The 12,599-nt window shown below is 46.2% G+C and overlaps 1 protein-coding gene across 3 annotated transcripts in view; it reads left to right on the plus strand.

Annotated features, from left to right (window-relative positions):
- The window catches only part of RTL9 (retrotransposon Gag like 9), a 203,329-nt gene extending 191,765 nt beyond the window's left edge, over positions 1-11,564 (plus strand). For all 3 annotated transcript variants that reach the window (XM_053657452.1, XM_053657453.1, XM_053657454.1), the window contains 2 exons: positions 6,071-9,984; positions 10,518-11,564. In XM_053657452.1, coding sequence (XP_053513427.1) covers positions 6,139-9,984; positions 10,518-10,634 — 3,963 coding nt within the window. In that variant the 5' untranslated portion in view covers positions 6,071-6,138 and the 3' untranslated portion in view covers positions 10,635-11,564. The remainder of the gene's footprint in view (positions 1-6,070; positions 9,985-10,517) is intronic.
- Positions 11,565-12,599: the final 1,035 nt, after the last annotated feature.

Genomic DNA, 12,599 nt, shown 5'->3' on the forward strand with positions numbered 1-12,599 from the left:
AAACAGAAAATCCGGGAAAAAAGGACAAAAGTATGGAAAGATGAAACAGTAATAAAATTTAAAAGAAATAACAGATTACTTTGAAAAAGCAAAAAGATAAAGAAAAGGAATGGAGAAGGAAGAAAAGTAAAAAAAAAAAGATTAAAAATAAAATAAAATAAAGTAAAAAAAAACAAGAAACAAAAAACACACAAACAAAAATAATCCCCCAAAAACAACAACAAAAAAGGAAATGTCACTTGTTGGCTTCAAACTAGCCAAACCGGTTTTTCTGGTTGCAGTTGGCTGAGGGTCCATTGTTGTGACTTTTTCATCCAGCCCCTCTCAGGATCCAGACACTTGGTGCCTCTCCCCAGCTCCCTACAATGGGGAACTAGGACTTCCTCACAGCACTCCTCTCCCCGGGGTTACTGCGCTGGGCTGGTTTGCTGTGTTTGTGGGCACCTGCATTGGCCTAGTTGCCTGGTTCCCTCGGGATTGAGCACAGACTTGCCCCTATTCTGTGGGGAAGCTCTAGGCCCTCTGCCCAATCTTGGGTTCACTGCCAAGCTGGGTGTGAAGCAGACCAGACTGTTGTGTCTATTGGATTCAGAGCCCCAGGCTGCACCTCTCAGTTCTCCTGGGCTGGCAACCACAGAGTCCTTGGTTGGGGCCCTTTGTCCTGAGCACCCTCTCTGCAAACTCTATCAAACAAGTCTCTCCTGGCACCCCACCTTGTTTGGCCAGAAAGGGAGGGAGTTGAGGGTCTCAGCTTTTTTCCCAGGACCCCTCAGCGCCCAGGGCTTCCAGATAGTCTGAGGGGGGTGGACTGGAAGCCGGGAGCTGATTTGAGGACTGGGCGGCGACCTAGAAACTCTGTGCACATGTCATGGCACACTGCATGGTGTGTATCCCTTCTGCTCCTGTGTTTGTCTGGGTCCCCTGGCCAACCTCTGCCAAAAAAAAACCCCTAGGGATGGAGCAGCACCACATCGGGTGCTGGACCCAGAACTGTTTGCAGGCTGAAATCTCCTCTGCTCCCCTCTGGTTGGGTCTCTTGGCAGGTCTGGGCCCAACAATCCCAGGGAGGGAGCCGTCTGGGCGCTGAAAGCTGCCCCAGGCTCTGTTAGGCACTCTCCTAGACAGGTCCCACCAGGCGCAGGACCTCTGAACTATGCACAGGTTGAAATCACCTCTCCTCCCCTCTGGTTGGGCCACTTGGCAGGTCCGGGCCCAAAAATCCTAGGGAGGGAGCTTTCTGGGCGCTGAACGTTGGCCTAGGTGCCCACAGGCACTCTCCCAGATACACTGCGTGTCGGGCGACCAGTTCCCCAAATTGTGTGCAGGCCGAAATTCCTTCCACACCTCTTTGCCTGGGTCACTTGGCCTGCCCGGCAGAAAAATCCCAGGGAGTGAGCTGTCTGGGGGCTGAAAGCTGACCCAGGCACTCTCCCAGACACAGTTTCCACCAGGCACTGGACCTCCGAACTATGCACAGGCTGAAATCACCTCTGCTCCCTTGTGGTTGGGCCACTTGGCAGGTCCCAGCCCAAAAATCCTAGGGAGGGAGCTGTTTGGGTGCTGAAGGCTGTCCCGTGCGCTGTTGGGCTCTCGCCACTGGGCGCTGGTTCCCTACCCTGCACCGGGTGTTTCTCTTTGCTCCATCCCAGAGACTACTGTACCGCTGCTGTCTCCCTACAGTCTGGTTCCTCTGTGACGGATGAAGTTTCTGGTCCCTTATTTTCATATATGCTTGGCAACTGCTGGCTTGCTGGTTTCACCTCCTTCAATCGGACAGGTTTCTCTCTTTTGTACTAGGAACTGGTATCTGCTGCATCCTAGTCCATCGCCATCTTGAAAGTCCAGTCTCATCTTTTTAATTTTGTTTGGGACAGGCAGAGGTGGGCATGGTGGGCTGCTGCAACAATTGAGGGTCAGGGAAAATAGGGTGGAGTTGCATAGGCAAAGTGCTAAAGTTGAGCCTCTGGAGGGCTGTCAAGTGAAAGGCAGCTAGAGGCAAATGTCAGAGCCTATATAGTGGCAGGTAATCTGAGACCAGAGAGACAGAGCAAGCACTAGCAAGTTAGGAGCAATGGGGTGGGTGGGCAGGCTGTCTGGCAGGCAGGAGGGGGGCATGGCAGGAGATAGCTAAGGGATATGGCAGAGAACAGCTGCTGGTATTGGTCTTACTTTAATGAACTGGCTAGGCATGGGGCATAAGAGAATTGGCCAGACCCAAAGAGCTAGGGCCACAGAGGACATGCTCTTCCTCTTCTCCTTATCTGGCAAGGTAAGCTATTTCCAGGTTTTGTCTGGTCGGGAGCTATGACACATTCAGAGACTTTTCTAAAAATTGGAGACTTCCGCCAAGATGGAGGCATAGGTGGAGACGCTTGTTTCCTCACACAACCAAGTTTAGAGACAACTAAATAATAGCAACAGAAAACATAGCCAGAACACAGAAAATTGAACTTTTCGGAAGTCTGATAACAACAAATTCTTCAGCCTGACTGGTAAGAAGGGCAAAACCAGCAGCTGGCAGAGCAGGGTAGCACAGGAAAACTCAGTCAGACGGATTCAGGTGTGCAGAATCCAGGCGCAGGGTTGGACCTGGTGGGCAACTCGGCAAGCAATTGCGGGGAAATAGCAAGGGAGCAGGGCTGCGAGTTGACTGTGGTCACGCATTCGTGTGTGGATAGACAAGCAAGGGAGTGGGCGATTTGACGAGAGCCAGCAGCCCCAGCGGCAAGCCGCGGCAGAGGGCTCAGCCATTTCCCAGCTCTAACCCCGCCTCCACATTCAGCATCATAATCCAGCGACCTAAGTGGCCCTGCCCTGTGAACAACCTAAGGAGCTGCTCCTCACCCAGCTGCTAGAAACAGCAGAGGGGGCTGCCATTTCCCCACTCTGACCCCGCCTCCACATACAGCGTCACAACCCGGCGACCTGGGAGTCCAAGGCTTCACTCCTCATACTTAACAGACGCGAACAGACCAAAAATGGCTCAAGAAGATCTCAAAGCCCCAGAGCCTATAAATCTAAGTGATGAAGAAATAGCAAAACTCTCAGACGCACAGTTTAAAACACTGGTGATCAGGATCCTCACAGATCTGGTTGATTATAGCCACAAATTAGACAAATATATGAAGGCGAAAATAATTGAAATGAATGGAATTGCACAGGTAACCAATAGCGATGAAAAGGAAACTGGGACCCAAATCAATGGAGTGGACCAGAAGAAAGCAAATAATGGCCAAACAGAAAAGAGTGAAGAAGCAAGAATTCAAAAAAATGATGAGAGTCTTAGGAACCTCCAGGGCATCTTTAAACACTCCAACATCTGAATTATAGGGGTACCAGAAGGGGGAAAGGAACAGCCACCAATGGAAATCTTATTTTTTTTAAGATTTTATTTATTTATTTATCTTTAGAGGGGAAGGGAAGGAGAGAAGGAGGGAAATATCAATGTATGGTTGCTTCTCATGTGTCCTCTGCTGGGAACAGGCCTGCAACCCAGGCATGTGCCCTGACTGGGAATTGAACCGCGATCGTGTGGTTTGCAGGCCCGTGCTCAATCCATTGAGCTATGCCAGCCAGGACAGAAATCTTATTTGAACAAATAATAAAGGAGACTTTCCCCAGTCTGGCAAAGGAAATAGACTTCCAGGAAATCCAGGAAGCTCAGAGAGTCCCAAACAAGTTGGACCCAAGAAGAAACACACCAAGGCACATCATTATTACATTAGCCAAGATTAAAATGAAGCAGAGAATCCTAGAAGCAGCAAGAGCTAAGGGGACAGTTGCCTACAAAGGAGTCCCCATCAGACTGTCAGCAGACTTCTCAAAAGAGACCTTACAGGCAAGAAGGGGCTGGAAAGAGGTATTCCAAGTCAGGAAATCCAAAGACCTACAACCAAGATTGCTCTATCCAGCAAAACTTTCATTTAGAATGGAAGGACAGATAAAGTGCTTCTCAGATAAGATAAAATTCAAGGAGTTCACCATCACCAAACCCTTATTATATGAAATGTTAAAGGGACTTGTCTAAGAAAAAGAAGATAAAAAAGATGAACACTGAAAGGACAGCAAACTCACAGTTATTAACAACCACACCTAAAACAAAAGCAAACTAAAAGGACAGCTAGATCAGGAGTGGAAACATAGAAATGAAGATCTCAAGGGGGGTTAGCAACAGGGGAGTGGGAGGAGGAGAAGGGGGGAGAAGGTACAGAAAATAAGTAGCATAGACAGTAGATAGAAAATCGATGGGGGGGGGGCAAGAATAGTATGGGAAATATAGAATCCAAAGAACTTGAGACACATGGTCATAAACTAAGGGGGGTAATGGTGGGGATGGGGGGGTAGGGTGGAGGGGAATGAAGGGGGGAATAGAACAACTGTAATGGCATAATCAATAAAAAATAAATTAAAAAAAATTGGAGGTGGATGTCTATGGCTGCTCTTTACACTCATCTTTCCCATTGCACCAATTAGTAGAGTAACTAAGGTGCCAGCAGCAGTCTGGTATTTCTTCTACTATACTTCATCTCAGGGTTGCCCAAGGCTGGAGATAGAAGGAGGGGTCTTGGTAATGTGACTAAATAAGAGGGAGAGAGAGCAGATTATGTGGAGCTTTATAGCACAATGGGGAAGAGTAGGGGGCTCTGGAGTTGGATCAACCTGGGAATTTATGTGACTGCAGGTAAATTAAGTTTCTTGGAGCCTTAGTTTTCTCATTTGTAAGGTGTAGATAGAGTACTACCCAATCTCTTAGTGTTGCTGTGGATACCAAATAAGATGATGTATGTAAAGTGCCTTAGTGGAGTGCTTGCCAGTCAATGCACGCTCAAGAAATATTTGGTGTTAGAGAATCTGTTGCTAGCATTGTTATGGATGCACAATGCCATGCAATAGATGACTTTGGTGACATTGTCCCAAATGAGCAAGTGTTCCATTTTTGGCACAAACAGACTGTGAGAGAATGTGTCATATTTTATAATGAGTGTGTTTGTTTCCAAGTTATGTGCCAGGGAGCCGCTTCTGGGGTTGCATATGGGCCTGGGCCATAGGGTTGAAGCTCTGTGATTGCTGACCCACATATCATCAGAGAAACTTGAAATTTGTTCATGCTCTAGACTGGGCTTCGAGTGAGCTATACTCTAGGATGTCAGAAAAATAACAATGCAGCCTTACAGATGCTAAAAGCTAGGCAGTCTTAAGGAAGGACAATAGTCAAATACATAGTTTTTACTGTTGCAGTGACCCTATTTAGCTCCAACCCTAGAAAATCTGAGAAATATGCTAAAATTAAAATAATAATACTATCTATTGTGCAAGGTATTGTAAGATTCAAATGGAATTTTGCAAATACCTGTACATTATAGACAGTTTAAAGTTGCATACAGTTGCCTACAGTTGTCAACAGCTTAGTACCCAGAACACACTAAGTAAGCAGTAAAGTGGTAGTAGTAGTAGTTGTTGTTCTTGTTATTAATAATAATGATGATAATAAGCAGGCTTTTCAGTTCATGCAATGCTGCTCCCAGTTATTGAATCATATAAATGTCTTCCTTTTTCTGAGAAAGACATTCAGGGCCATTAGAGTAGTAAAAAGGGGACTAAACTACTGGCAGAACTCAATGAGCTCTAGGAACTAATGATTTTCCTGGAGCAAAGGGTTATCTCATCTAGGTCTGCCAGTAACCTGGTTGGCTTGTGAATGAATGAGCTGGTAGGATAGAACATAGCCCAGGAACCTGCACTTCTCACAGTTTTCCAGAAGGTGGTGCTGCTGCGTCATTTGATCCAGGACTGTTTTCCCTGGCCAGTGAGGTTGCTGGCATTTTTAGTATTTATAAACTGAGAGACTGTACTGTGTGGCTGAGCGGTTTGGTTTGAAAAGAATAGTGGTGGAGGGGATATTTGCTACGGCTTCAAATTTGTTCATTGTTGCACAGCTTCTTTAACCTGATAGGCCCATTTCTTATGCTACATAGCTGGCAACACGTACAAAAGACCCCTATCATTAGTTATTTGTTTCTTAATCTTCTTGACATTGTTTTTTGACTGCTAAACTTTTTTTTTTTTACAGATTTTCTTGCTACTTGGGCTTGAGCAAGACCCCCGATATCATCATTTTGGGGACTTTCTCCTTTGGCCATGGCAGATATGTCAATACCCTTACATTCACCACGATTCAACAATATGCTGAGGGTAGAAAATGATCTCCCAAACAGGGGGACAACCTTCCCTGGACCAATGATAGAGACCATAGAAGAGGTCCAAATTATGCAATCTCATGTACAGCCTACAGTCTCAACTTCAGCGTCAGACCCTGGAGAGATGTCTACACAGCTAATGACATCACCAGACTTTGACACCATGTACACATCTCTAATGGGAGTACCAAACTCTGGAGAACTATCTTCACTACTAATGCCAGCATCAGACTCTGGGGTACTTTCCCCATTGCTAATGCCAGCTTCAGATTCAGAGGCACTGTCTCCATTGCTAATGCCAACCTCAGACTCTGGGACACTGTCCCCATTGCTAATGCCAGCTTCTGATTCTGGAACATTGTCTCCATTGCTGTGCACTTCAGACTATGGTCTCATGTCCCCAGGGCTGATGACAATTCCTGACTTTGGAGCAATGTCCACAACACTAATGGAAGCACCAGATTCTACAGAGCTATCACCACTGGCAATGCCAACTCCAACCTCTGGAGTGATGTCTACATCTATAATGAGCACACCATCTTCTGAAGAGATGTCCACACAATTGATGTTAGCCCCAGATCCTGGGGAGACATCCTCACTCCTAATGCCAGATATGATCCCTGGAGTGATGCCCACACAACCAATGTCAACTGCAAGCTCTGAAACAATGTCACCACTGCAAATTACAGATGAAGACACTGAGGCCATGTCCAAAGTACTAATGACTGCCCTGGCCTCTGGAGAGATATCTCCACTAATAATGTCAGGCACAGACTCTGAAGATATATCTTCATTGATAATGTCAGCCCTAGATTCTGGAGCAACATCAACCCATCAAACAAGCAACCAAGACTCTAGAGAAATGTCCACTCAGCTAATGTCAGGCCCAGACTCCAGAGTAGTGTCTTCACTGTCAATGTCAACTCCAAGCCCTGGAGAATTGTCTGCACTGCTTCTGTCAGGTTCAGATGCTGGAGAAATGTCCACATTGCCAAAACCAGTCCCAGATGCTGAAGCAATGTCTCCACTGTTAATGACAGCAGTGATGTCTGGGATGATGCCCACCCAGCTGCTGCCACCTGAAAGCTCTGGAGTAATGTCCTCGCAGTTAACACAAGATCTAGACTCACAAAACATGTCTGCACCACGAATGAGAGCCCCAGCCTCTGGCAATATGTCTACATTGCTAAAGGCAGTCTCAGACTCTGGAGCACTGTCCACCCCATTGGTGACAGTCGCAACCTCTGGAACAATGTCCACAGAGCAAATGTCAACCACAGCCTCTAGAGTGATGTCCACACAGGTAACAATGGCCAGAATTTCTGGAGCAACATCCACAGGCTTTATGAAAGCCACAAACAATGGGACAATATCCACACTGCCAACGAGAATTCCAACTTCTGGAATAGTGTCCACACCACTAAGAAGAGCTTCAGATTCTGCAGCAATGTCCACACAGCCAGTTATTGACCCAGCCTCTGAAACAGAGCCCATGCTACCACTGACAGTCCCAGCCTCTGAGTCAATGTCCACACTACAAATGAGAGCACCTGTCTCTGGAGTAATGCCCATGTCACAAAAGAGAGCCACAGTCTCAGGAGTAACAGCTGTACCACAAATGAGAACCCAAGCCTCTAGAGCAATGTCCACACTGTTAACTGTAGACCCAGCCTCAGGAGTGATGTCCATGCCACAAACTAGAACTACAGCCTTGGAAGCATTGTCCAAGCCACTAATGACATCCAAAGCCTCAGAAGCAATATCCATGCAGCAAATGACAACCACAGCTTCTGGAGACATATCCACAATACTAATGAGTGACACAACTTCTGGAGGTATGTCCATGCCACAGATGACAGACACTGCCTCTGCAGAAATGTCCACACCACTAATGAGAGCTCATGCCACACCACAAATGACAACTGCAGCCTCTGGAACTATGTCCACACCTCTAATGAGAGCCCTAGGCCCTGGAGCAACGCCCACAGAACTAATGAGAACCACAACCTCTATAAAGTTGCCCAGGCAGCCAATGAGCATCCAAGATTCAGGAGGGATGCCCAGGTCACTTCTGAGATCTATGACCTCTGGAGGGATGTCCTCACTGCAGATGCAAACCCCAGCCTTGGAAATGATATCCACACCAAAACTGAGAGCCCCAGCCTCTGGAGAGATGTCCACACCACCGATTGGAACCTCAGACCCTGGAAAGATGTCTGCACTGCTAATACAAGATTCATCTTCTGGACCCCCAGCTTATGGAGTGATTTCTACTCCAGCCTCTGGACAGGTGTCCATACCACAAATGATGACTTCAGTCTCTGGTGATATGTCCACATGGCTCATTACATCCACAGCCTCTGGAGTAATGTCCATACCTCAAATGACAACCATGGCCTCTGGAGAGGTGTCCAGGCCACTGTTGAGAGCACCAACCTCTGGTGCAATATCTACACCACAGATGATGCCCACAGCTCCTGGGGGAATGTGCGCACTGTCAAAGCAAGCCTCAGCCTCTGGGATGATGTCCCCACCACTATTACGGGCCCCAGTCTCTGGAATTATGTCCACACCACTAAGGTCTCCTTCAGCTTCTGAACATGTATCCACAGAGTTAATAAGAGCTTCAGTCTCTGGAAAGATGTCCACTGCACAAACAGTCATGGCCTCTGGAAGGAAGCCCAAGCCATTCGTGAGAGCCACAACCTCTGGAACAATGCCCATGCCATTGATATCAGCCATGGCTTCTGGAGAGATGTCTATGCCACTAGTGGAAAGCAAGGCCTCTGGAGCAATGTCCACAACACAAGCAAGAGTCACAAGTTCTGGATCTATGTCCTTGCCAGAAACAACATACTTAGCTTCCAGAGGGATACTTCCACCACCAATGAGAATCTCAGCTTCTGGAATGATGTCCACACCATTTCTGAGAGCCACATCCTCTGGAGGAATATCCACACCACTAATGAGGGCACCAGTCCTAGGAGCCATGTTCATACCACAAATGACAGCCACAGCCTCTGTGGAAAGCAAAGCCACAGACTCTGGAGAAACATCTGCCTCTCACAATAACATCACAGCCTCTGGATTGAAGTCTACACTACACATGACTGCCACAATCTCTGAAACAGTGAACCCGCCACCAAAGGAAGTTCAATCCTTTGGCATGCTGACCCCAGCACTCTGTTACCTCTTAGAAGAGCAGGAAGCAGCCCGGGGTTCATGCTCTGAGGAGGAGGAGATGGAGATTGATGAGGAGAAGCAAACGAAGCGATTTTTGGATGATTCAGAGAAAATGGCATTTCTAGTGTCTCTTCATCTAGGGGCAGCGGAAAGGTGGTCTGTCTTGGAGATGGAAGTAGGAAACCCCCTTTCAGATGAAAATAAATCTTTCCTAAAAAGGTCACAGGGCATATATAATTCCCTCTCTGAAATAGACGTCCTCAGTGCTGTTCTTTGCCACCCCAAGCAGGGCCAGAAGTCAGTCAGGCAGTATGCCACTGACTTCCTGCTGCTCGCCCAACATTTGTCTTGGTCTGATGCCATTTTACGGACCAGGTTTCTGGAAGGACTCTCGGAAGCTGTTACCACTAAAATGGGACAGATATTCCTAAAGGTGGCTGGCAGCCTAAAGGAGCTGATAGACAGGTCTCTCTACACTGAGTGCCAGCTGGCTGAAGAGAAGGATTCCCCAGGCAACTCAAGCCAGGTTCCGCAGTCAGCCTGTAAGCGGAATAATGAGGAGGCAATGAAGAATGAACTGAACACTGATCAGCAGACTGAGGAGGTAATAGTGGGGAAATACACTCAAGGTTCTGAGCAGAAAATTGAGCTGGAGATGATTAAGAATACTTTCTTCTCCTTTGAGTAGAATAAGAAAGAGGCAAGGGGGAGGCATTGAGCTCCTAAACCATAACCCTCAACCTGGAGTTTCATCAGCAGGCCTGGCTATTGCAGTTACAAAGCCCAGCCCAAGTTATTGAAGGCCTAGGATAGTTAAAGGACTAAGTCTTTAAATTAGGGCAATCTGGCCAGGCTCAGTTCTAACTCTCTACTTATTCCAAGTTCAATTCTAAGGGAGGGGACCCCTTCTGGGGACTGGGTCTTGCCCGTAGCAACATGTGTTATGGGCCCAGCTGACTAGAGAATTTGGCTACCTTAGTTTTCTGTCACACTGTTTAGAAATAAGGTACATTAGCCAAGTTTCTTGATCTGCTGAAATTATAATTTCAGGTTACTGAAATTATCCAAGCAGAATACCCCTTTGTCACAGTAAGCATGGCTCTTACCTTGGTTGTTTTTTATTTTTCTCACTCTCAGCACCAGCATGTTCCCAAACGCTATTACTACCTGAAAGAGCACGGAGACCCCCAAGAAGGTCTACACAACCACCTTCGACAGAGCACAGGTCATCAGAAGGCCCCCACCAACAAGTAATGTTCCCTGGACTCTTCTGTGATATCTGACTCAACTGCTGTCTTGAATGTTTCCTGAGCCCATTCCATCCAATTATATCATAAGCCTTGTGGCCTTTCCCCTTTAGTGCCCCCTTCTATGCACATCCTGCCCTATCTTCCACTTGGGTGACATGACCTTCTCTTTTACCCCATATGCCTGTGATTTGCTCCGACAGTCAGAATGTGAACTTCAGGAGTTCCCATCACCATCAAGGCCAGTTTTGATTCTTGGTCCAGGGAGACATCTAGGCAGGAGAAATGATGTACTACTTCAAAAACACCTTAGAATGTCTTGCCACATGTCATCAGGTAAACTTGAGGACTCCCTGACTCTCATTTCTCCTGGCAGGGGAGCCTGTAAGGAGGGTGAGGGCTACTCCTACATAACACTTTTCGCCCAGTAGACTTGCCATTACATGCCCCAACTCATAACATGTAATATAAGTCTCCAGGGCATTGCCCTGTTTATAGTCTCTATCCCCAACCATTTGTTTTAACCCATAATAATGATTGTAGTGATGACTACTGTTTATTGACTATGTACTCTGTGATAGATACTGGGTTAAACTGTTGACAAAGTCTATCTCACTACATTCTTACAATAACTGAAGCTGTTATTATGTTGTTAGCTTCTGACCTCTTGATCTGTTTTGTATAGCTCTTGTCCTTTAGTGTCAAATCTCTAGCACTGACTTCTGGGTGACCCCCTCAGCTGTTATTTAGCCTCACTCCCCTCAGCTTCATGTCTAGCACTCTTGATAAGGGTTTTTATCTTTAAACAGGCACAGATAGAACATAATGTGAGCAGTGTTTGCCTTCAGGTGGTGGGATTATGGTGTTCTTATTTTCTTCTTTCTACTTCTCTGTACTTTCCAGATCCTCTACAGTAAGCATGCATTACATTTGTAATCATAAAGGTAAATAAACTTTACTTATGAAAAAGAGAATTAACTATTGCTAACAGAATTTGATTTATTGAGTCTTTCATTCAATCAACATTTACTGTCTAACATGTACCAGCCACTGTTTGGGGGACAGACAAATAAGAACATTCATTGAATGAAAACTTCATTTCCGTGGAGGGAGGACATAGACAATAAGCAAGGAAACATACAAGTTATATAGGTTGAAATTGTGTTAAAGACTACAAAGACAAAAAACAAGGATAATGGGGAATGTGATACTAACAGAGCCAATGCATTTATTCAATCTATAGTTCATGTAATTGGGTTACTCAAAGATCTTTTAAAAACAGTAAGTGACATTATTAGAAACATGTTCTACAATCCTAACTTGGCAACAGGAGGATGGGGGAAGGGGTCAGAGGGCAGTGATGAGCTCTCTGCTGTAATAGTATAGGTGACTGACTCACCAGATAATTCAGTCTAGGGCTATAGCAGCAGGAGGACAGGGGCCAAACCTCCTTTGAGGAATTAAGTCTGCTTCTCCATTGCCCTAAATGTTGGGTGTGATTCCAGGAAGAGGAAAATGATTCTCAGGAAAAACAAACAAAGATTGTCAAGCTGGCAGTCCTGTGGTAATATAGATAAGAAACTGGCTCTGCAGGCTTCCAACAGATGTATCAATCACCAGTGCTGTTGCATTGGAAACAGAGGATGGAATAAGTTGGGAAACCCAAATTTCAGGCACGAAGGCTGTGGGCCTCCAGGAACCCTTTTGGCTCACATCTGGCCCAGTCCAGTGCCTAGTGAACTTTGGATCTCTGTTCATCCAGGATTGCTCTTAGCTAGGGAAAGCACTGTTGACCCTACTCTCCACTGTAAAAGATACTTGATGATGTAGAATCAAAATTTGTGTCTGGAAAATGTGTTTGGGGAGAAAACTCTCTTTAAAAATAAAACTGGCCCTGGCTGGTGTAGCTGAGTGGTTGAGTGCCAGCCTGCATATCAAAGGGTTGCCCATGCTATCCTCAGTCTAGGGCACA

Source organism: Artibeus jamaicensis, unplaced genomic scaffold, assembly GCF_021234435.1.
Source record: "Artibeus jamaicensis isolate MK-2021 breed Jamaican fruit bat unplaced genomic scaffold, CSHL_Jam_final scaffold_461, whole genome shotgun sequence".
NCBI lineage: Eukaryota > Metazoa > Chordata > Mammalia > Chiroptera > Phyllostomidae > Artibeus > Artibeus jamaicensis.